General features: G+C 38.1%; 1 protein-coding gene across 7 annotated transcripts in view; it reads right to left on the bottom strand.

Moving 5' to 3' along the window:
- Positions 1 to 26,212, bottom strand: part of REPS1 (RALBP1 associated Eps domain containing 1) — an 86,864-nt gene that overhangs the window by 1,664 nt on the left and 58,988 nt on the right. For 2 of the 7 annotated variants that reach the window (XM_027056769.2, XM_027056766.2), the window contains exons 9-19: positions 21,366 to 21,487; positions 17,797 to 17,877; positions 12,237 to 12,324; positions 10,941 to 11,042; positions 9,141 to 9,213; positions 7,701 to 7,819; positions 6,825 to 6,889; positions 4,292 to 4,477; positions 3,214 to 3,309; positions 1,414 to 1,562; positions 611 to 716 (exon numbers count right to left, since the gene is read on the bottom strand). In XM_027056769.2, the coding sequence (XP_026912570.1) occupies positions 611 to 716; positions 1,414 to 1,562; positions 3,214 to 3,309; positions 4,292 to 4,477; positions 6,825 to 6,889; positions 7,701 to 7,819; positions 9,141 to 9,213; positions 10,941 to 11,042; positions 12,237 to 12,324; positions 17,797 to 17,877; positions 21,366 to 21,487 (1,187 nt within the window). The remainder of the gene's footprint in view (positions 1 to 610; positions 717 to 1,413; positions 1,563 to 3,213; positions 3,310 to 4,291; positions 4,478 to 6,824; positions 6,890 to 7,700; positions 7,820 to 9,140; positions 9,214 to 10,940; positions 11,043 to 12,236; positions 12,325 to 17,796; positions 17,878 to 21,365; positions 21,488 to 26,212) is intronic. The other 5 variants (XM_027056768.2, XM_027056767.2, XM_027056772.2 and 2 more) reach the window with 5 other exon arrangements.

Below are 26,212 nucleotides of genomic sequence, written 5' to 3'. Positions count from 1 at the left end.
CATAAATGATTCTGGCTAATTTTTATTTGGAGGGATTCAAAGAAATCACAGTAGTAAGAAAAACAAACCCATTCCTCTCAAGTACAGTTGACAGGAGTACACGCTGGCCATAAGCAGCATTTCTACTGAAGGCTAGTCTTTTCTCTTCCACATGTGACATGACCTAAATTGTCCGCATCCTCCTTCTCCTTTAGACCTGCTTGAGTCCCTTTAATAGATTCTGAGTTATCTTTGATAAAAGGATAAACTAACAATACTCAAATCATCTTAGAATTCAGTAAGAGCATAGAGAACCATGTCTATAATTTGGAGGTACCTGAGGTCACGACATTTCCTCTCTAGGGTTTCATTATGAAAGTTCAGGAATATTACAGAAATAGTGATGCCATATATATGTAGGGTATGGCAATCAGACCAGAATTGAATATGCAAAATTCCTTCTAATATGAAAAAGTTCAAAGGCGTAAAGAACATTTTCGATAACTCGTTTGTTTCTCTTGCTACCTGGGAAGTTCCATATAGCCTATGAATTGCTGGATCACTTCTAAGTTCCTATTAACTCTAAGATGTTTTGAGTCCATGGAAGTTCCCCAGTAGAGATTCAGAATACCTTTAATTGTTGCTGCAATTCACTGTTCAATCTGGCCAAAACTGTGTTGGTTTCCTTATTGCGTCTAATTGATGCCTGAATTGCTTTCTTATCTTTCCCAACAGACCTGAGAAGATAAAGAGGGGAAGAAAACATGACTTTCATTTCTTATCTTTAAATTCTCTCATTCTTCCCTGACCTATCACTAAATCCAGAAAGTAGAAGAGCATCTTTTGCCTTAATGGCATAGTTCAACCTCACTTGCTTGGTTTCAGTGGTCAGCCAAAAGTATCAAAGCTTAATTATTATTGTTTTAATTGTTCTTCTTCTGTAGAACTCATCAGTAACCCTCTTCTGTATACAACCACACAGTAAATATTTTAAATTGGTGGGTCATATGGTTTCTGCAGCATATTCTTGTTTTGTTTTGTTTTTTTTTCCTTTCTCTTGGCTCTTCTCTTTTTTACACAAATGTGAAAGCCTTAGTTCTGGGACTTACAAAAACAGGCCATGGGATGAATTTGGCGCACAAGCCCCTGAGTCAGCTGGATCTAAGACAACCGTAGTTAAAATATTAGTGTTATTCTACACTATCAATTTTTTAAAAATCTGCTCAAGGGTTTGCGTTTGGGTTTTAAAATGGAATTGAACTTAATAATAGAAAGAGGAAAAGCGGAAAGCATATTACACCTGCTCATAAAAGAGAAAATGCTTAAAGAGGAGAAGCTGAGAACCTCTGCTCAACTAAAGAGCTAGTCTGATAATTTAATTGCTGTGCTTTTTGTTACTAGTAATTACATTTGTTTCAGAACTACTCTGATTACCTAGGAATAGAAGGCTGTGATGCAAGAACAGCAGCTAAGACACCGGTCTTTTGTGTATGTTCATCAACTTCTGGCCTTAATTCATCTTCCGATTTTAATCTTCTGCGAACAGGTTTAGGTGGTGGCGCAAGGGGTGTTGTGCCTTTGCTCTGGAAGAGAAGAATTCCGTCAACAAGGAGCATGTCCTGAAGACATTCACGGTTAATTAGCACTTCACCAACATCATTTGCTTTCTTTAAACTGCTTATTCTCCAAAAATTAAAAGTCATCTGTCCCATTTTAAAACAATTTATACAGATGTAACCACAGCTAAGTTACATTTCAATAGGAGAGGCTGTTGACATCACAATTGTGAATGTACCTAACAAGATACTCTTCTAAAAAGGGCAACAGGAGTTCCTTGAGTCCCAAATCTGACTCAAAACTATAATATTCACAGTTTAAATGTTAACAAGAAACATGCTCAATATATATACCTGTTTAGTAAGTATAAAAGGGAGCCTCCAGAAATATGTTTCCATTATCCTAGGATTTCCTACTCAAAAATACTAAAATATATCAATAATAAAGCAATTTATAAAGAAGTAGAAAGCTAGGCAATACTTTAAAACTCATAACTAAAATGCACAATAATTGTAACTTTTTAAATGTTTATTTTGGGGGGGGGAGAGAGAGAGAGAATGCGCACATGCGTGTGACAGCATGAGCGGGGAGGGCAGAGAGAGAGGGAGACACAGAATCTGAGGCAGGATCCAGGCTCCAAGCTGTCAGCACAGAGCCCGCTGTGGGGCTCGAACCCACAAACCGTGAGATCATGACCTGCCCCGAAGTCGGACGCTTAACCGACTGAGCCCACCAGGAGCCCCAGTAATTTGTAACTCTTGAATACAAGTGGACATTTTGTTGGAAACTGAGATTCAAATATGGTATTTTGGCATTTACCATAACCTGATTTGATCTGTTCATAGATAAAAATGAGAATCAACTGCCATATCTTTGGTTAAGTGCTATGTGTTGCCGTGAGCTGACAAAAACACACTATTAAAAAACATCACAGAAATACGGTACAAACTAAGGTGTCCAGAAAGCACAATTTAAGCACTTTCAGAGGCATGTGCTGTAATAACTACTGGGAATATCTGGATGAGAACAGAAAAAAAAAATTACCAAGACACTTCTCTGAACAGAAAAATATGCCAGTATCTGTAATTTACTTTGAAATGCAAAAAACAGATACGAAAAACTGATGTAGATAAAGGACAGAGAGATACATGACAATGCAAGTACAGGAAACTGGTAATGGTACGGTCAAGTGTGGGTTTTTTGATGTATATAACGTAAAATTCTCTCAACTTTACCATGTGTGTCGAAATTTTCATGAAATGTGCTGGGGAAAAAATAATCCCCAAAACAGTCAAGAAGAAGAGCCCAGAGCATAACATTCTTCAAGCGTTGACCATTTTTCCCTATGACATTTAAGACTGCAATAAAACAAACTGAATGTGACCAATAAGGAAGCTCTATTTTATGCATGTGAAGAATGTAGTAACATGAGTTCTGAGAACCTATGGTCTATACTGGACGACAGACTATTATCTCCTAGAATTTTTAAACGGGCAGACCTTGTTCTGAGACCGACTCAGTATATTACAGTTCTGGCAGTGGGTGGGTTAGGTTGCTCTACAGTTAACTTTATTTCTAAGATTTCTGTCAGTTTTAAAATCTTACAAAGTAAAAATGACGTCATATAACATTTTATATGTACAAAATAACCAATATTATACAAGACTTGTCGCCTACCACATTGGCAGGAGCACTAGCAGCTGTCTTCTCTTCAATTTTACTATCTGTTTTGGCAACTCGAAGAGAACTTGCAGGATCAGAAGCTTTTTCAACCTAGAGATGAATATATTATCATTCCTAACTATATGTAATCAGTATAAAATTATGCATAAATACATATGTTAACAAATCAGAGAGTAAAATATTAAGAAAATGTTCAGTCTGATAATAAGGAATTTGAGAAAACCCCGTACAGTGACTATTCTGTCCTACAGAAAGGCAGGGAGCAGGGAAGGTGACAGGTCTCTGAGGGAGAAGGGGAGGGCTGAGAATGCAGCCCGGCGCAGTCTGGAAAATTCTTGCGGTTGGGGGAGCGGATGCCTCCACCCCAGAGAGCCGAGTACCCAATGCTCTGGGCACACCTGGACTTCCCCTCAGGCTCGCCCTGCCTTCCTGGAGGCACAGCCCACACACCTAGAGGCCCCAGGGCTAGGCAGAAAGTTACAGGCTTGAAGAAGCGGCTAGTAGAAAATTTCCCATGGATCGGATCTGTAAGAAGCTTTAATAAGTCTCTCCAACTTCACATTTATGTTTAGTGAGGTCGGGAATCCCTAGAGAAGTTCTTGCCGCTAGAACTAAACAGAATCTCCTGGAACGCTGCTGTCTAACTGAAGTGACTTACTGTCACACAAATGGAGTGTAGCTATGGTAACCACAGCCACTTATTACACAGAAATCTTCACCAAATCACACATCAGACACTCAGCATTAAGAAGCAAGCCCCTGAGCAGTGTTTCAGCCATGACCAGACGGTTGTGTTTGTATCTTTTCACACGACAACTAACTTCCACGCAGCTTCTCATTCTTATTAAGCATTATATTGCAACCAGCAGGTGTCTAAGACCAATTAAAGAAATTAAGAAGCACAGACCTAGGGAACAGAAATCCTCTAGAGCAGCAGCAGAAGATATTTTATTCACTCATGTCCATTCTAGTATCCACTTTTTAAAGGTTCCTCTGTTTACAGACCTACTTATGAATATAATGTGGGAAGCGTTTCCCAGTAGAAAATCAGCTAAAGCCCTTGAAAACTCACCGGTAAGACCTCTGCATGTTTCTCGGCTTCATCCTCTTGTTCTTCATTTACATTTGACGCAGCAAATACTTCAAACTGGCTGAAATCTGCAAAATTTGGTTGTTCTGGTATCTGCTGAGGTGAGGTACTAGTGTGAGTTATTAGGCCATCAGCATCCACTGGGCGATGCACAACGGGACCAGGAGCCTACACGATGGTTTAGGAGGGAGGAACACACATTAGTGTATTACTGGCAGCAACCTTCTTTGAAAATACATTGTACAAATAACCTTGTTACCTGTAAATTCAGGGAGGTGAGCTACAGTAGCATCTAGCCTCTAAAAAACTGTAAGTGACATGCTGAGACACTCAAGAGGTTAAGATGACAAACTTTCAATAAAAAAAAGATACTTTTAGGGGCAGCTGGTTAAGCGTCCGACTCATGAGATCAAACCCGGCTGGGCTCTGCGTTGACAGCACGGAGCCTGCTTGGGATTCTCTCCCCACGCCCCCCTCCCCGCCCCCTGGCCCCTGCTTGTGCTCGCTCTCAAAATAAATAAGTTTTTAAAGGAGATTTAGGGGCGCCTGGGTGGCGCAGTCGGTTAAGCGTCCGACTTCAGCCAGGTCACGATCTCGCGGTCCATGAGTTCGAGCCCCGCGTCAGGCTCTGAGCCATCAGCCCAGATTTCTGTTTCTCCCTCTCTCTCTGCCCCTCCCCGTTCATGCTCTGTCTCTCTCTGTCCCAAAAATAAATAAACGTTGAAAAAAAAATTAAAAAAAAAATAAAGGAGATTTTAAAAAAAGATACTTTTACAAAATTCTTATTACAAAGAAAGTACATCCGAGGACAGGGAGGGTCTGGCCCTACTCCCAGATTCTCTACTTGTGTCTTTTTTTTTTTTTTAATCGGGCCACTGCACAACAGTTTGTGCTTTAAAAAAGTTACTTTTATTAAAAAAATGTTCCATCATATTTCTAAAAAGGTTACGTTAAAGTGTGAAAACCACCGCTCTAACTATTTTCCCAATACTTTGGCATTACTTCCCTTCAACTTTCTTCCACTCCTCTGCCAGAGCAATCCTCTAAAATCTTCAACCCAAAAATACATTTATTGAGGATCTAACTTTTGGCTAAGCACTATAGAAATAACAGCAAACAAAAAAATAAGGCCCATGACCTAATGAAGCAGATAGTCTAGTGCAGGATAAGAGCAAGAAAACAAGGAATTAAAATACAGTGTGAGCAGTTTTATTGTGATGGAAGTACAGGACAACACAGGAATAAATCTGTAGTCTCTTCCCTGCTTATCCGTTAAAAATTCTCCATCTCCTGTAAGAAAAACTCTTGATCTGGAGATGCTCTACCCCTTCCCCGTGTCCACAGTTTCATTCCCCGTCACTCTGGCTGCACAGAACTAACTCATCTTCCCTTGATTATGCCAGGCAATGTCATTCCTTCTGATTGGAGGGCCCTCTCCCCAAGAAACACTACTTCATCTCTCAAGTCTTTGCTTAAAGCCTTACTTCCTTCGTTTTACTTACACCTTTTCAACGTGACCCTTGACTTCACTAGCTAGTAAAGCTGTGGCGAAGCATTTTACAAATAGGCCTGGAGCAGCACTTGTCCTGTAATTGTTTATAGGTCTGTCTTCCCTGCTGGACTGGTTCTTGAATCAAGTGACCAACTCCCTGGGTTTCCAGTTTAACCCAATATATATTTTCGATAGTACTTGAGGTAAAATACATACTAAAATCTTCAAATTTCAGTATCTTACTCGTAAAGACTAAGAAACCATCTTTTTAACTTCAAATAACCAACTTCATTCTAAGGATCGAACTCACAAAAATCAACCGAATTCATTCATGTAAAAGGTAGTCAGCCAGCCAGTTTCATAAAACTAACAGCTATAATCGAGAATCTTAGAACAGATTAGACGGAAACAATTTCTACCTGGCAGGGATACAGAGGTCATCTAACACTTCCTCTACTGCTGGAATAACATCGCCAGAGAGATGCAGTGAGGGCACTGAGGTGCTGCTAGATCCAGGACATAAATGGACATCTCCTGTCGCCCAACCTGTTGTTCTTTCCACTAAACCTTCCTTTATCAAGACATTATCATTTGGTCCACTTTTAAGCTTCTTTCAAAAGATAACTCCAATCATTATTCTTGACTTCCAAACAAGACTTAGCTTCTCTGAATGAAATGTTCATTAAGAATGACAATTAGAGGAGCGCCTGGGTAGCTCAGTTGGTTAAGCGTCTGACTCTGGCTCAGGTCATGATCTCGCGGTTCGTGGGTTCGAGCCCCATGTGGGGCTCTGTGCTGACAGCTCGGAGCCCGGAGCCTGCTTCGGATTCTGTGTCTCCCTCTCTCTCTGCCCCTCCCTTGCTCACACTCTGTGTGTGTGTCTCTCTCTCTCAAAAATAAACATTAAAAAAAAAAAAAAAAGGAATGACAATTAGGTAATTCCTGATCTTCAAAGTAATTCTAGAGTAGCAGTGAACACCTAACAGATAAGACCACCCAGTAATGGAAGCACTGAAGGATTACCTGTGAGGGCTGTGGCCTTGGAGGCACTGCAGGAGGGTGGGCAACAACCCCAGCCTGTTGTTGTCCTGAGTAAACACACAAGTTGTCTTTTTAGTAAATACACACTTTGCTAGTACAACAAACAGGTGGAGTGAATGTGATCAAATGATGAAGATTTGTAAGAATGTTTGATAAGTACTAGAAGGCATTTACTATCCTGTAAAACTATCTACATAGGACTTAATAACCAAGCCTCATGGCCCTTTCTCAGACCTCGTTTCTCTTGTTCTCTGCACGAGACAGTCGTGACATGCTTGTTTCCATAATACTATACCATCTTGGCTTTCTTCTCCTACTTCTGAATGCTCTTCAGCTATAAAATACGCAGACGTCCAAATTTTCTTTTTTCATTCACTCTACCGTTTCTATGTAAATGATTCTCAAATAATACAATCTTTCTTAACCCACAAGTCCAATAGCCTGTTATTATGTCCCCTTTTCCTCATCACTCCAAACTCATAATGTCCAAAACAGAACATCTTCATCGCCTGGTCCTAACTTTTCTATTTTGATCAACATAGTAACAATACAACCAGTTATATAGAAATTAAAACCTTGGAGTAAGTTATGTGTCTTCTCTCTCCTCTGTCAGCTTTCCCTCCTTAATCTCTCTCCACATGGTTGTTTTAAACTCTCTGGTGGCATCTCTCAGGTTCCCATCTTTTATCATTTTAACTCAATCACATTAAGAAAAAAAAATTCCTCTCACTTGACACCTTTTAATTTCAAAATTCTTCTTCAGATAAAAAAATGAGACATATTAAGAGAAAAGAAAATAAAATGTTGTGCTCTTTAATGAACTTTAGAATCAAATGATTTTATGGTCTTCTGACCCACCTGTGGTGACTGCAAAGGTCCGATTCATATCTAAAGATGATGATCTAGAATGAGAAGGCTGAGGCCTTGGAGGGGGAGGTGGTGGTGCAGTGTTATCAGGCGACGTTCCAGAATGAGACCTACAAAATCCACCCATTACACTTCGTGATGCTACTGGTATTGGAGCTTTCTTCTTTTTAAGCATTCAACTTGGCTAAGCAGCAAAGGATCTCAGTGGTGTGACATTTTCTCAAGTAGGTATGACAAGTATACCAATGAATAAAGAGAAGACTTTCTGATATACGTTAAACAAAAAATTATTTAATGGGGCAAATACCCTTTAATTATAAAGGATAATTATACATTTAAAAAATCTGAAAAGAAAGTTATTAACATGAATTCAAGGTAGACTGCAAACCTAGTAATGGCTTTCCCATTCCATTAAAGGTAATATTAGTTTGAAAAATCATTTTCAAGAAAGAGAGACTTCACTTTCAGATATGGTTAGCTTTCAACTTATTTAAAGTTTGAAGTTTGGGAAAGTGAAGCAGAATCTTGCTCAACTATCTGAGGTGACCATTCCCGTGTCTCCACAGGCCATCTCATCGTATAGGGGACTGTCCTCATTTTCGACCCCCCCCCCCCCCCAGAGATTCACTTTTTTGCCACCGAAGTCTTTTGTATTCTGAAAAAGAGTCTCACGGACTCTGACAATCTGCTCCTCACTTATAGGGATAAAAAGAAGAATAAAACTCAAGATGACTGAGAACTCTAAGATATACAGAAAGAATTATATGAAGAAGCAGGCTTTGACTCAAGAAGCTCTTCTGAGATTCTGTGTTACTTGTCTCTATATACATCCTCCAGGCATGTGGCCAAAGGATACTGAGCATGTATAACAGGAGAGGGGAAAAAGATGCTCCTGTCCTGTCCACGGATTTTAGTGGATGGTTAAGTTAAGCCCTTGCAGACAAATCCCTGGCCACCTTCACCCTATCCCACACCTTTTTTATTTGTGTCTGAAAAGTTCTATGTCACGCAGATCTTCAGGGAGGGTAGGTAGGCCAACATGAGGGTGTGCCATCTAGAAAGATGGCATCTCAAAACAATTGCTGACACTTGCCACCAAGGCTTTGAAAGAAAATCTGTACCTCTAGTACTTATTTAGACTCTCAGCTGTTTACCTTCACAAAGGACTACCTTAAACTGCTAATGCTACTACAGCACTTCCTAAACCTTCCAGAGACTACTGCGGGGTAAGATAAGGGTTCCTTTTGTTTTCCTATTAGAGTTGGAAAGAATGGAAATCATTTCCCTTCTACATAAACCAGGAGGCAACCTAACAGCGTTCAAAGAACTGAAGAATAGAGGAAAATAATTTATACTTGGTTCTAAAATAATTCTCAATATTACAATGTGACAACATATTTCATGTGTTTTTTTATTGATAGAAATACTGACCTTTGATGAGTTACATTGTTTCCAAGCTGCTCTGGGTCCGAAGTAAAAGAGTCTGAACTACTGTACCCATCTGCTGATAAATGGAATATACCCTATTTAATAATGATTTTTTATTCACTTTTTACTCTAGATACTCTAAACAAGTACGATAATTATTACTTCAAATCAGAGACATTTAAAGACTGGCTAATAGCTTAAGAGTTCATCCTAGTGTCGTTAAATGTTAACAATTAAATATAAATCAAATAAATCATGGCATATTTACACAACAAAATACTATGCACACGGAACAAGTTATAATCTAGAGAAGTTAATGTAAATAGGAATAAAAAATATGCATAGACCACAATAAAACTTATGAAATTAGTCAGAGGTTCACCATTTTTCGCCTGAGAAAGTATCACTGCCAATTCCTCAAACTCTTATGAGGAGCAGAGAACTCCAGAGGCAGCCTAATGGTTGTGATACAGTAACAGATTTTAAAACAGAAACTCCAGGGTCGATCTGAAGGAACACTAATACTACTCCACACTTTCAAGGATTATAAATTAAAGGGACTGGTTATTTGGTTTAGTTTCATTTCAAAATGTACCCCGTTCCTTTTTCTCATCAAATAACTGAATTGTTTAATTCTACAGGAATGATACTAAAACTACCCGATTTCTACTTGGATGTTCTAACAGGCACCTCAAACCAGAGATATCCAAAAGTCAACTTCCACTCTTCCCCAACAAACCTACTCTTATCACAGCCTTCCTCAGTTCCTAGTGTATCAGGCCAAAATTCCCTGAATCGCCCTTGACCTCTCACCCCCATCCTCGATCACACAGGTAAGCAAGTCCCACGTACTTTCCCCACCAAACAGAGTCAGAATCTGACCGTTTCTCAGCACTCCCACTGCTACCACTCCAGGCCAGGCTGTCATCTTCTCTCGCCTGTATTATTCTAATATAGTCTAAATATTATTCTATTATTTCCCTGTTTTGACTCTTGCTTTCTTCAGGCCTGTTACCAATACAGCAGCCGGAGTGATCCTGTTAAAAAATAAAGGCCAACCACATACTTCTTCGTTCAAAACCTTCTACTGGCTTTTCATCTCATTCAGTAAGAGCCAATCTTACACTGTTCCCTGATGACTACTCTAAACCAGGGCTTCATGTGTGCCCTTTCCTGTGCCTTAAACGTCCTTCCTTCAGATATTCAAAGCTGAATCCCTCATCTCCTCCAAATTTTAACCCAAGTGTCATCTTTTGGTAAGGTCTTCTTTGACTACCTTATTTAAAATGTCACTTCCTCTTCCCTTTCCCAGCTTTATCCTTATCCACTGTGTTAATTATCTCCTAAGATGCGAGCCCCTTTTTTTTTTAAACTAAGTTTTTCTTTTACACCCCCTACCGAATGGAAGCTCCACTACGGCAAACATTTTTTTTTTCTGTTTTAACTGCTGAATCCCCAGTGTCTAGAACAGAGCCTGGCACGCAGTATTCCATTAACACAGGCTGCATAAATGAATGTATACACAATTTACTGAGAGAGAGAGAAAGGAGCTGGTGGGAGGAGTCATGGACTAAACGTGGCTAACCGAGAGGGATGGCAAACAGAAAGCCTGCCTGGAAGCAGGTCCAGGAGGCAATGAGCAACCATTTACCCATCTAGAGGGTAGGAGGTGTCAAAGGGTTGACTAATCTCTACTTTATTCAGTAAAGGTAATATGAAATAGCTACACATTTGAATTATTCAGACTCTAAATTGAGACTCAATCAACTTCAAATGGAAGCTGTAATGCTATTTTTCACTTACCTACAGTATTTCCAGAAGCAAATTTCACCGATGAATTTATCTTACTTTCCTCTGACAGGTCAGACGTTTTCACAAGTAATGGGCTAGTGGGATTAGTATGATCTAGTAGAGAATTAATAGGTGAAAGTACAAGACCTGAATTAATACATTCATAAACCTCAGAGTTCAAGACTTCATTTAGGTATTTCAAAGAAGTAGCAGGTATGCCATGAGATATAAGACAAAATAGTATTTTTAATAAAATATAAGCTTGTTTATACAGAATTTAGTTTTCTGCAGTAACAGAAGATACTTTATAACAGAAGAGTCAAGTTGTATGTTCATACTTCATTAATTTTATCCCCTTCAGGGTAATTGAACAAAGCACCCCACATATGGTTGTAAAGTAAGTAGTTTATGGGGTGACTGGGTGGCGGCTCAGTCATTTAAGCATCCGATTCTTGATTTTAGCTCAGGTCACGATCCCAGGGTGGTGGGATCGAGCCCCGTGTCATCCTCCCTGCTAAGCATGGAACTTGCTTACGATTCTCTCTCTCTCTCTCTCTCTCTCTCTCTCTTTCTCTCTCCCCCTGCCCCTCCCATGTACACAATCTTTCTCTCTAAAAAAAAAAAGGTAATTTATAATGCTGATTTATATACAAAATAAATATACCTCTTAGAAGCCCTAACTGAAACATTTAATCTAAAGTAAGGAGAGGGGCGCCTGGGTGGCTCAGTCGGTTGAGCGTCCGACTTCGGCTCAGGTCATGATCTCGCAGTTCGTGAGTTCGAGCCCCACATCGGGCTCTGTGCTGACAGCTTGGAGCCTGGAGCCTGCTTCGGGATTCTGTGTCTCCCTGTCTCCCTGCCCCTCCCCTGCTCATGCTCTGTCTCTCTCTGTCTCTCAAAAATGAATAAACATTAAAAACAAAAAATTTAAAGTAGGGAGAAACTTCAAGAGTTCAAGCAAAACATACAATTTTTAAAGCTAAAATTTATTTTAACCGTAAACCTCTTTGGTTAAAATCCCAACACGCTTAAAATGTGAATTCACACCAGTTATCATAAAAACCCACGGGGTGTTGGAATGCCACATATGCCAAGAGTCCTTCCTTTAAGACTTTGTAATATAAACTCAACTGATACAAGATGAAAAGCACATACACGCCCGCATGTATATGCATGCTTGCAGAAAGGACTATGTTAAAAAACAGACAATGATGAACTAGACGTGAACCCCCGAAGAGGAACTGTGCGTTTAGTTGCCGCTAACCGCCAACCGGAGCCCGGCCCGGCAGCAGGCAGCAGCCCTCTCACCGCTGCCGGTTCTTTTCAGCTCCATCTCCTGCATGTGGATCTTGCTCGGAGTCATGCGGATGGGAACCGGATGCACGATAGCGGTGTCCTGCAGGCACACGGGAAACACAGACTTTACATCACAAGTGCCACGCCGACACCACGAAACGGTAAAAATTGACGACACTTTAAAAACTGGTGGACAGACTTTCTCATTCATGCGAAGGCAAGCGCGAAAATTAATTTCTTAATGGAATGTTTCAGAATTATAGTGAAAAGTCCAGTTCACTCTGCGTGCCTAACATTCTGGTTTCTTTGACAAAAAATACACTTTAGCTTGAGTGGTTAAGGTTTGAGTGAAAAGAAGATCCATGAAACTACCACTGAAGACAATAATCGAAGGCAGAGTGTGAGACGATCTCATGAAATTATACGAATTTGAACCTTTGAGGTTAAAGTGAACAACTATTTCGTGAGAACCCAAACACTTAACAGATTGAACTCTTTCACTAAACTGCTGAAAAAAAATGGACATTTACTTCTTCCTATACAAAACAAAGGTAATAATCCTTGCTATATTTTAACAGTAGGCACGACATGTACTTTCTACAGATTAGTTCTACAGAACTGTTTAAAAAACTTCCACAAAGGCATGCGTTTTTTAAGAGGAATAAGACTCCTACTCTTAACATTTTCACATTTTTCTTAAACCTTTTCATGACTGTAATACATCTGAAATCCCTTCGTGAGTGGCAAGTGTAGTTAAAGGAGTAAGGAAACTGGCCAAACAGACCTCCGAAAAGAACGAAAAGAGCAAAGTAAGAAGAGAGGATGGAGACAAGCCTCTCGGAAAGACAAGAGAAGGAGAAAGGTGCACCTGGGTACGAGGCAGACCTGGCCCTGGCAGCTGAGACCCACAGGGGAGGGACCAGGATGGGATCAAGCATTTGGCTGAATAGCAACTGACCAGTACTGCGAGGGGGCTCAGTTCCTTCTATGAAGACTCAGTTCCTATTTTGTGTGTGCTCCTACTAAAGACTAAACTTGAGACCCTGAAATTTCAGATATCTAGTTATGAGTTATGTTTATGATTTAGTGTGAAGGATCAGGACTTTTCAGTTTAAGTCAGACACCATTTTTGGTTGAGAGTAGCAGGCGACACGAAGCCTCTGCTAGACAAAGTTCAGTTCCATGACACTGTCTCTTGTTTGACAGGTCTCCCTGGCTTACTCTCGTAATCTCTACATCCAACCAATTTATGACAAATGAATTTTTTGTTGCAATTGTACTGATACACCCATTCATAGCAATTTTCTGCCCCCATACCAGCAAGGCTCTGGACAAAGTTCGAACATTTCCTCTACAACTCTAAAATCACAGTTATAAATATGAATACATATGTGGATACAAGTTTAGATTTCTCATATAATAAAGAGTCATTCTCAGGGAAATATTTTAACAATACACGTAAGATGTTCTTTGTTGTATTTACAGTTATAAAAAACATGGCTTTAGGGGATAAATACTACTTTCTTAACTCGCAATGTTAGTGGCAGAAATAAATGCCATGAGAATCAGAATTTAACCTCATAAAGCAAGGTCAAAGGAGAAAAAAATGATAGTTCGTGAGATAAGTTCTTAACTCCAAACCCCAAACTAGGAAAAAACAAGCAAAAAAAACCTTCTTAGATGTTTTAATATTCATCTAATATATATTTTGCGTGTGTATAAAATCAGATACATAGAACTTGTAACAGTTGGAACGATTAAGTAGCCTTTTCATATATTTCCAGTACACTCCATGGAAGTCACGATAATGATCCCAAGAAAAGAAAATCATGAATGTTCTATTCATCCTCCAAATAATTTCTGTTAAGTTTCTGTGCCAGCAAATCAATTCTGGGTCACATACTTCAGTCATGCAACCACTGGTTGCCGGGAGCCCGCAACGGCTGTACCCGCTGCAGGATAAGGCGGCCCCTCGCAGGGCTTTACACAGATGACAGGCCTAACCTACAACTGCCGTATGTGTCAGAAGCTTCGCTTGTGATTGAGACTTGCAGCAGGACAGAGAGCTTTGCCTCTGAGCATTTCCACATCCAAATCAAGAACCATGAACGCCTACAGGCTTCTGAATCCTGAGCCATAAGATGCCAAAGTAACACCTTCTCTGCTCCAAATTAGCATCCCCAAATTTACAGAGAAAAAAGTAGGAAGACTGACTAGCAGGCTCTGCCCAGTTTCTTCCACCTACTAAAATCACCTCATCACCTCTAGGAAACTCATTCCTAATCACTTATGGCACATTTGTGTCATATATTTGGACATCTGATTTCATGTACACATTTTAAATATATTATGCTCATTTATCTGTAGTTTCCACTTGCCTGAAATCCCATTATCCTGTCTGAACCCCGTCTGCCTACTTTCCACTTCTGTGTCACTTACCAGCTTGCTCTCTCTTGTTCCCATTGATCCTTCACATTGTTTCCTGCCTGAGTGATCTTCCCTAACTGCCTTTCTCACCTCATCTTGTCACGGCACTCCCGGCTGGCTCCTCGTGTCTAGGAGATTAAGTTCAGATCCCTGGTCTAGCACACAAAGTTCTTCCCAGTCTGGTTTCAACCCTTAGCCCCATCATTCGAATCGCCAACCACATGTCTACCCTATACTCTTGCCACTTACCAGATCTGCTTGTGATATTCTCTCTGCTTGGGATGCCCTTGTCCACTCCTGCCAATTCAGAGTTTCACTCAAACCTCAGCATACAAACATAACCTCTTTTGTGAAAACTTGCCCAAATACACTGGGTTGAGTGAGCTCACACTATTCTGCCCACAATCCTGCTCATGACTATATATGATAATTATCACAATCAGCTGTATTATAACCATCAACTTATAATGATTAAGCTGTGGTCTACTTAAGACTGGAATTTGTGTGTGTGTGTGTGTGCGCGTGTGTGACATTTTACACCCCTAGGGAGTATCAGAGGCACTTAGAAGGGGGCCCCACCAAACCAGGTGAGTTGGCTGGGCATAATCTGTAAGCAAACTACACTTCCTTTTTATACCCTGAATTACTCAGAAGTTCGGCGGCACTCGAGATTGGGCATACATCATGGCAAAGACTAGAGCATTACACTTCTCATCAGTCTAGAATTTAGTAGCAGAAGCAGATTCTACCAGAGGCTATTAATGATAAAGTAGTTCAACAAAAGCAATCAAGTTTCTGGAAATGAGCTATCAGAAACTCAATTTCATCACAATTCTGGGAGCCTAAAAATTACCCATCTCAGTGTGCATGTGGGGTCACTGTACTGTGTGATATAGATGTCTCTACGTGCTACAGAGAAGTGTGGGGCTTTTCACAGACTTTACCTTGTTGAGCCAATGGCTAATTATAATTTTTAGCTTTTAAAAACCATTCCATTAAATGTTTCCAACACTGTAAGGTATGTAAATGCATATTAGAACTGCAGTGGTATTTTTCTCTTAGGCGACTCTCTTCTAATCTGTGTGGACCTTACTTACTCACTCACTTGTAATTATTTATTGAAGCCTTGCAAAGGATCATTTGGGATTGTGGGTATAGGCTGTGTTCTGTAGAAGACAGTACGCCAGATAAGCAGTGAGCGAAGGGTAAGAACTTCTTAGATCCTCGATGGGAGCGGGGCATTTTCCTAATGCCAGGTTTAAAGTGAGATTACTAGTTGGGGAACAAAGTTTAGATTTAAGTTTAGCACCGTAACAGAAAAAAGATATTTCTAGGTACCAGATTACAAATAGTTAAGACTGCCAACTTTATCAAGTTTAGAGATCTAAATTCAAGTTAAAAATAGCAATTAACAATTTCCTAGAACCTCCTGCCACACTGAAGATAAAAACATAAAGTGTGGAGCCATATCATTTTCAACACTAGAGCCAGAATTCATAAATTTGGGTATTTTTTTCCAAAAGGTTACAAGAACATCAATATTATGAAGTCAAATATTTCCTGGCATTTCCTGCCAGTCATGACTCAATTTATTTTGCCTCTGAGTTTTATATTTTTATACATAATGTTCTTTCCTGGCCTGACAAAAAAATCGTCATACCATGATTATTGTCACCTCTCTTAAGGGTTAGAGAATAAAATAGAGCATTTCTTTATTGCTACATCAAACTTGCCTTCTCAAAAAAGGACTTCCATTAAGTATTTTAAATAAAAATAACTTGACTAAGTAGGAGACAAGAATAATATGGAGAAATAAAACTTACAGCAAAGGTAAACTGTCTTTCAGCTCATAGCACCTGTCACTTCCCAAAAGACCTTAATTACAGCCCTAACAAGCAGCAGAAATTATATTTTGTTTTTTTATTCCTCCTTAATTTTCAGATCAAAACTGAAGATTAATGCCCTCAAAACAGCAGTTAAGAGAAGCAAAAGGCAGATGATCTACATAGTTAATGAACTATGAAACAGACACTTAAAACACTTCCATAAGTTATCTGTTTTCAATATAACAGCATCCTCACTATTTCACAGATACAAATTTTTTAAAATTATGAAGCACACGAAAGATCCATTCATTTAAACTACTAAGATGTACTACTATCTTTAAATGCCATTTCTTCTAAATCCACATTAAATAAGGCTATTTCTATATTTAATTAAAAACTAATGGCTCTCTTTGATCAGAAACATCTAAAAAGAATGCCTTGTCACTTTTTCCGTATCTTTCCACTCAACTCATTTAAAAAAAAAAAATCCTACCTTTACTCTCTTCTTCCCTTCCTTCCTACTTACTTCCTCTTTTCTTTTTGAAAGGTGCTTATTAGCATGTCCTTCTCTTTAAGAGAAAAAATAAAAGGAAAAGGAGGAGTGAACAGTGAGAAGAATGGTTAATAGCTACGGTTTTGAAGTTTTCAAATAATTTGAGGGGCAAGTTGGGCATATATGAAATTAATTCTATGGGGATAGAATTTATTTTTTAAATCTGAGATGTGAACTTTGTAGCATTTTCAAAGCAACACAGTGAGCCACAGGAAGACAAGACGGAGGCTCTCTTGCACAATGGGAATCTGTGACCAACAACTCTGTATTCTTTTGCTGAGCTTGATTCTGTATAACAGAACTCAACATACTAATTAAGTCAAAGCCATATCTGGACTGTTAAAATAAAAGAGGACACTGAATATTTACATACATAGTACATATTACATGATGTGTAAGCATACAAATAAAACAGTATTACTAAGTGTCACTCACTGAGATACACAGTATATGTTTACTAGAACATACACTTAATTAGCAAATGAAAACAAGGTCAGCTAAACCAATTTTCACAAAATACTTCCTTAGACACATATACCAGATTGTAAAAACATACAGTTTTCTGCCATCAAAATAACTAGAAAATACAGAGAATGATTAAAAAAAAGTGTTCTTTCCACCATTAAGCACACAAAAATTGAAAAGCCTGCCACCATTTCCCTCTAAGCACTCCACTCAATCATGCATATCAGCTAAAAACCATAATGAATGGAAATTTGGGTTAATAAAATTAATTTCAAACAAGCAAGCTAAGTGATTGACTTACAGGATCAGCTGGTGCAATGTTAGAATCAAATTGGGTCAGAGTTTGTGAGCTTGAAGAGCGTTCACTAAATGTCTCCCACTGCTGAACAGACAGAGGAGAGACAAGTCAGCATGATGAGAAAGATGGAGTCAAAGATCATTGGAGAAGATTTAGCAAAGTAATTCAGAGGTTGCACTGCAAGTTGTGTTTCAAAGGCCTGACAAAATTCCGTAATTGCTGTTTTTCCATAAACATTTTATACTTCTCTATGCTGGGTCATCTTAAAATGTTAAGGCGGGCAGCTTCACATTCCAACGTAGGATAACAATTTATTGCAATCTCAACGGGAGAGATTCAAAGTATCACAGAATTAAAACTCAAAACACCCTGTAGGAAGAGAATCTAAGTGATATAAATGGCAACAAAGTAAAAATGTGAAGGGGTTGGTCTTGATTAGAGAAAGTATTACTTCAAATCCTTCTTTCAAAATTCTAATGTTAATGTATTGATTTGGTGATGCTAAATGAATCCTGTGTACCAAAGTTTTGGTCAAAACAAAGCAAGTCACTGTGACTTGCCAGTGCGACCCCTGAAAGATGATTCTATTATGTACGTGCACATATTTTATCCGTATGCAGAGATATTTAATAAAATATAATTGAGGTAAAATGAAAAGATTTCCAGAATTAATATATGTTTGAGCTTATGTCAATCTGTAGCAAGTCAACCCCTGCCATCAGCACTACGAACAGGGCCATGCCAGACCACAAGACAGAACTGCCCATCAGGCACCGCCCCCCACCCCATGCTAGAAAAATCAGAATGCGGCCACAATGAGAGCAAATCAAGCATCTGAGTTTGTGTTATATATAGAAGATATATTTTGATATGAAATACTACTCCTCTAAAAGAGGTACACGAATATCATACCTCTTAAAACAGGTGGAGTGATCATACATTAATTTTAGTAAATTCCATTTGTTTGGGAGATCTTAGTAATAAAATAGCTAAGAATTTTATATCAAAATTGCATTAAAATTTGATTAAGAATTATCAGTTATTCTCTGAAGAAGGAAAAACATCTACACATGTACAATATATACACACAAATGTTTACACACAGACACACCCTACTCTATTAGCCAAAATCCTTTCTATAATTCAGTGTGGAAAAGTATACATTTTTATGCTTCAAAGTTCGACTTACTATTTAAAATAGTGATATTCAATTTGAGAAGACATGTAGAAATTAAAGATTAGCAAATACGCTGATGAAAATTATCTACAAAAATAGATAATATAAATCATTCAACAACTCTCCCTCTAGATAAGTTTTTTCATAAAAATTAAGATAGAAATACTAATGCATTCAAAATGATTCTTGAATAAAGAAAACCCACAACAATTCACTTTTGTCACGGACATCACTTCAGTGATGTTATTAATATAATCAGTTTCTTCCATAATTATTGTTGCAGGGGTAGAGAAGAAATTTTTAAAATCCTAATTATCTAATTATGGAGAAAAGTTTAGATGCAGAAGATTTTTGCCAAAAAAAAAAAAAAAAAAAAAAGGCATTACCTATCTTATCTGGTGGCATGAAGTTTTACTTGGGTTTTTTAAGGTTATATATAAGCTACCTGGAGAGCAGAGAAACAACCCAGATCATCTTTACTTTAGTATAATGGCTAAAAGCATGCTGCTGGAATCCTAGTTATGCTGTATGACCTTAGGCGAGTTATTTAACCTCTCTGTGCTTCAGTTTCACCATCTGTAACATGAGGCTAATAATACCTGTATCACAAGGTTGTGACGAAGCTGTCAGGAGTTAACACATGTGAGAGCTTTTTGGACAGAGCTGGCACAGCAAAATTTATGCTCGACAAATGTGAGGTGCCATTATTAGTGTTAACCAGTGCCCCGTCCGTGTTTGCAGGTGCTGAGTATTTGCTGAAAGAGTATTAGTGCTTTGTGGTAGAAAATTAAAATGTAATTTAAATTCCATACCCTAAGTATATATACTTTTTATAAATACTATTAAAATGTCTCAAAATCAATGTTAGTTTTAGTAACATTCTGATTTTTCATATGTAGTTAAAAAAAATTGTGACACTCATGATGAACATTGTAGCAAATACTACAAAATGAAACTTGCTAGGAATATTGAAAGGAAAATGCAACTACTGAAATCAGAATTTGGAAGGGACTCCATTCCTCGTCTTTAATGATCACATGCAATTTTACTGAGAATGAAGATGGGCTTTAGAACTGAGTTGATTTAGAACGAGTTGCTTTTATTTATGAACTGATATCAATGGAATATAAATATTCCTTTAATCTGATAGTGCTTTTAAAAATGACAAATGAATAAATGTAGCAAAAATTAGTGATTTCAAGAAAACTGACCGTACTTTCTATAAAGCCTACTAGTAAATTTTTTTTCCTACTAGTAAATTCTTTTAAGCCTTAATTCCTCCCTCTAACAAGGACTTAGATGGTTATTTGATGATAAATGTATGTTATAAGGTCTCAGACACGTATCTGTGATTATGTCATAAAGCAGCTGCAAGTACTTAAAATTTGCCAGTTCCTTCTCTGCTTTCCAACTGTGTAAAATTAACTAGTGTCCCTTCCATCTAGTGTTTTTCAGCCTTTAAAATACATGGAAAACATACAAAGCTTAGAATTTTTCCTGAAACAACAAACTTCTAGGTTTGTAGCACTATAAAAGTGATATCAAAAACCAGAAGAAAAAAAGTACTTGTTCACAAAGAAAACTGCTCTCACAGACCGGGCCAGTGGTTTCCTAGGAGTTTTACACAGCATTAAGGTTTAGCAGAGTCGGGGGACCTCGGGCCTTCTCTTTTTCTAATCAGAGTGGCCCTATGGGAGGGCCTCTGGGCTTTTTTTTTTTCTTCTAATCAGAGTGGCCCTATTTCTATTGTTTTCTATAGAGGAGCTCAAGTAATGGGGGGAGGCAGTGTATTTGGTCTCAAATTCTGTTTTGCATGCTGTGCTTGGTCTGACACGATTTATCTTTTAACCACTGTATTTGGTAGTTAAATCGTTCCATTTTGTATAGCACAGAACTAAATTATTATAAATAGCTTGGTTGTAGAAAATGCTTTTTTCATGTGGAAAGCTGGAGAGTGACTTCTCTCACTTCCAATGCTGAGATACGGAATATATTATCACATACCTTGCTTACAGGAAATGAGAAGACCGTGTGATACGGTGGGCACAGCTGACTGAATGTCAAAGGATCTGTGTTTAAATCTTAGCTCCAGACCCTCTCTGGCTATGACATATGTGGGCCAAGATATCCACCCCTTTGTTAACTTCATGTGTCTGCCCCATCTAACTCACAAGGCTTTTAGCAGGAATAAGTGCTGGAAACCAAACGATAGTATTTATTATGAAAAATACTTGGAAAAGCTCAGTCATGTCATTATAAACCTTTATCACAGTCATATTGGGTATGTTCTCTCATGCATGCATACTGACAGAGCTATCTGCTGAAATTACTCTGTCTGGAACTTCTTACCTTATAATAATTAATGTTAGTAAAAGAAAAGGGAAGATCTGCTAACCTCACTGCTCTGATTCAACTCAGGCCAAGTCTGGTTTAGTGACGGCATTGACGGCGACTTGCTTGGAGGTGCTTCTGCAGGAGAGCCTGAATAACCTACCTCACCTGGCTGATCCCCAACGTCTGCAATTGAAAAACAGAGAAATTCTCTATAAACAATACATTTAGTTTAGGAATATTTACTTATAAAAGAAAATTGAACAAAAGATTTTCAAAAGCAGTAATTTATAAACTGAATTTCCTTTCCTTATGCTCCCCAAATAAACACTTTAAAAATCAAATAATCAGGCAATACTTATTAATGCTATGTATTGTCTACTCGGAACCATAGCTTTCCATGAAAATAAAATCCAGTCAGGCATAAATAGAGAAAAAGAGTGTTACACATAACAACAAATGCAATAGGCACATGCTCTGAATAATTTATTTTATTTTATTTTACTTTATTTTATTTTATTTTATTTTACTTTATTTTATTTTATTTTAATTTTATCTTACTTGACTAGATGTCTTTTTTAATTTAAATCCAAGTTAGTTAACATATGGTGTAATGATGATGTCAGGAATAGAATTTAGTGATTCATCACTTACTTATGACACCCAGTGCTCATCTCAACCAGCGCCCCCCCCCTTAATGTCTATCACCCATTTAGCCCATCCCCCCAATACCCCTTGAGCAACTCTCAGTTTGTTCTCTATTTCAGAGTCTCTTATGGTTTATTTTGAATCATTTTCTAATAATCTCACACCAGTTCCCAGAGTGTATTTCATGGAAGATTAATCATTAAGGTGCTTTAAAAAATTAGGCTTCCTGTTCAAATAAATGTGGTGATACTATAACTCCCTGTTGAACATCCCCATGCACACCTGTGTATCAAAGACTTGTAATGTCCTTGAACAAATAAACTTTATTTAACCAGCTTTTCCCAAACACAAACCATTTTTATCAAACAAAATCCTTCCATATTCCCTTGGAATATAATTTGGAAACTGCTGATTTAGAACTCATTCACTCACATTTTCTCTACAAACCTTCCCGTTACCAAAAAGCAGCATATATTGGCAAGGCAGACAGCAAAAGGAAAGGAAAGGTCCCAGGCTTGGGCAAAAAGCAAAGTCAATAAGCCAACTTTTATCATTACAATGTATAATTACATTACAATGTAATTACATTCCAATGTAAAAACAGAAGGAATTTCAACAGCAACTAAACTCTGAATCCAATTTTCCCAAATTTTACATGGTTTTGAATATAACCCCAGCCTGAAAATCAGATTAATTGCCAAATTAATGGGACTACTTAATCTATTGAGAACCTATAACAAAAATATGATTCTAAAATCTGTCAGCATCTCACTGTTTGACCATGGGCAAGTTGAATAAAACAGCACCTGAGTTTCTCCATCAGAAAGACATTTGCCATTAACTGTACTTCAAATTCCTAATAGATGGCCATATAACTTAGCAATATAAAGGTTTTTACCTTTCAACCTATTCATAAGCAAATCCTTTATATTTTAGGGCCTAACAGAGGACCTAATACATAGCAGGCACTCAAATATTTTTTGAGTTACTTTCAGGTTCTCCATTTAAATTCATTCTTCTTTACTGTTACTTTCCTAAAACAAAAATTACCTGTTGACATTTTGAAAAAGTTCTCAAAATTTCTCTTTGCCCCATTTCTGTTCCATGGCTATCTCAAATTTGCCATTCACTTACCCTGACATAACTTCTTTAAGTCCTAATTTGCAGTCCAGCATATTTTGATAAACTTTTGTTTTCTAAGATCAAGAATAGTTGCTACTTTTTTCTTAATCTTGTCCCTTTGTCAATAAACATGTCCGAGTGGTGTAGAACCAATGCCTCCTATAATATTCTATGAAGGCTCAAAACTCTCAGAGAAGGACTAATGAAAACATTATTTATGATAAATCCATTGTAGTTCTCAGTGTGAACGAAAATTACGGACTCTTCCCCCTATGATTACCAAGGGAAAGGAATTTAAGGAAAGGAAGATAATGGCTATAAATTTGACTGTTCCCTCTAAGTGAAATGAGGATGCTGAATGAAGCAACGTCAGAGATACCCCAAAGCAGGTATTCATATGGAGAAAAGCAGAATTAGAATAGTCTTAACCACAGAATGATTAATTTTCAAAAGAACCTATCTATCTAAAGTCAGACTGTATCAGTGAAGTTTGAAATGTCATCTCAGGGCAAACTGGGGCCCTGGTTTAGCTTTCCAGACTTCTGCTCTCCTGTGGCAGTCTTCTACTTACAAATTTAGGATCAGACTGCACCCTACCCCCACTTCAGGGCAGTTACAATTTAGGGTAGATTCTGGGAACCTCTTTGGTTCACTGGTACAAAACTGCCTTGGGTCCAGCCTCTCGAGGCCGAGAAGTGAAATGTTAGCCACCCAAATAATTGTACTTCATAATTATTCTAATAGTTATTTTCCTCGAGTACCAATTCTCAAACTGTGGTCCATGGACTCCTGGGGAGTCCCCAGGACTTTTTACGGGCTCTGAAAAGTCAAAATGGTTTTTGTAATGATAATAATGCTTTTTCCTGTGACGGCACCTACGACAATGAAGCAAAAGCAATGGTGGGTAAAACTGCTGGCTTATCAATAAGCAAAAATCAAGGCAGTGGCACCAAAATATATTAGTCATTATATCCTTCACCCCACGCATTCCAGTTAAAATAAACAAGAATGACAACTTCACTGAAGAACGCTCACAATTATCACACTAAAAATTATTTTTATGAAACCTCAACCCTGAAAACACATCTCAATACTCTGCATGGCAAAAAAAAAAAAAAAAAAAAAAAAAGGGAAACGTATACAAAGCACTCTATTTCATATCCAGGATTACAGTGGTCTCAAGGAAAAGTACTTGTATGACTCAGTTGTCAGCTGAACAGGCCACTTTTGTCATGGAACACCATTTTCCTTGAAAGAATAGCTGATAAACTATAATTATGCAGACTTGGATATGATGCAGGCATTTTCTCAAAAATGAATTAAGTGAGCCTGTCACTTCCAGGAAAACCAACTGTCTTCAGTATTTGTTACAAATGACAAAGTTTGAGCTTTCAAGCAAAAAATAAGAATTTTGGAAAATGTGTATCCATGCCCATACTCTCAAGAACTTCACAATGCTTCTTTGATAAGCTAGGTTATCTTAACATATACGCTTTTTTGACATTTTATAATAAAATGTCCCAATGTTTGAAAGAAAGGTCTGTATAACTCAATAAACTGATGTTTTACAAGTAATCAATGCGCTAAGTTACAAAATCATGCATGGGGTAAAAGATTCGCTCAAAGTGTATTCAAAGTGCAAGGCAAACCTATGGATTTTGATTTAACAGTACAAACAATTCATCTATATGGTTTCGGCTCTCAATTAACCTTTAAGAAATTACCATCTGTTGAGTTTTGGAGTAGTACCAAAGAACATCTGTAATTATCTGAAAATAGTCCTCCTTTTACTACTGAGGCCACGTTTTCTTCATGTATTAGAGACTGGCAACCTTTTTCTACAAAGGCCAGACAGTATATATTTTAGGCTTTGCAGACGGCCTATATGGTCTCTGCTGCAAACATGCAACTATTGCAGTGCAAAAGCAGCCAGAAATAACTTGTGAAGGAATGAGGTTGGTTTGTAGTCTAATAAAATTTTATTTGCGGAAAGTAAAATTTTAATTTCATATAAATTTCACGTATCATGAAATACTGCCCCCCCCCACCTCGATTAAAAAAACCACCGCCACCCCATTGTGCTTGTGGACTACACAGAGACAGCAGACTGTTTGCTCCTCAGCCTTTAGTTTGCCAATTCCTGACACATTTCAAACAACGTAACATATCCAACAGACTGAACGCAAAAGCAAATATGAGAATCTAGCTGTCTTCTATTAAACCAGATATTAAAGAGGTTTGCAAAGATGTAAAACAATGCCATCCTTTTTATAATTTTTTTTCTTATTTTGGAGAATACGGTTGTTTTCCTAAAAATATCTGTTAATATATAAAAGGCGTTCTATTGTTATTTTAAAACAAAGCATAAAATCTATCAGTTTTAATTTCTAAAAGGGTAACTATTTTGTTGAATAGGTAATTACCGATAGATCTCGTCCGCATAAACTCTTCTGTGGTCCACGATAATTTTTAAGAATGTAAAGGGGTCCTAAGACTAAAAAGCATGAAAACTCACTGTCCTAGAAAATCCAAAATTTATTTCTAGAATAAATTAGCAAAATCACACATCGCCTCTTATATAGAACAACAAATGGTAGTAGAAAAAGAACAAATTACCTATGTTCTAGAAACTAACAGTCATGAGACTGAGAAGCACTAGGTCTGTAAGTAAACCGCACCTCCTTCAACCTGGCTCCCTATAAATGCCAACCAAGAGCTTCACGCCCACCCACAGAAGTTAGTCTTTAAGACTGTATCTTGCGGAGGCAGGGGCGTAGTTTTACGCTTACCTGATGCAGTGTTCCAACCTAGCCTCCCGCTGGAACACTGTGTCAACCCTGCCTCCCTCCTGAGGGTTCTGCTCTGCCCCTGACATCATCAGAGCATCAGGGCTGAAAAAGAAGAGCATGAGCCTAAATTATTTGTTAAAGTAAACCCCAAAAGGGCTGTTATGCAAAAAGTATTTCCATGTATAAAAGTGGGTCTGGAAGACACAACCCTGTGTGATCACAATGACATACTGTCAATCTACATTTAAAGTTAGAAATGATTATATTAGATGAGTGCAAACTGTATTTTTAGGATCACACCAGAAAATAAAAACCCTGTCAGTAGTTTCCATCCTTCTAGCCTCCAAAGATT

This window comes from Acinonyx jubatus, chromosome B2 (genome assembly GCF_027475565.1).
Source record: "Acinonyx jubatus isolate Ajub_Pintada_27869175 chromosome B2, VMU_Ajub_asm_v1.0, whole genome shotgun sequence".
Classification (NCBI taxonomy): Eukaryota; Metazoa; Chordata; class Mammalia; order Carnivora; family Felidae; genus Acinonyx; species Acinonyx jubatus.
Note: the sequence above shows the minus strand (reverse complement) of the source record. Positions and strands in the feature narration are given on the sequence as shown.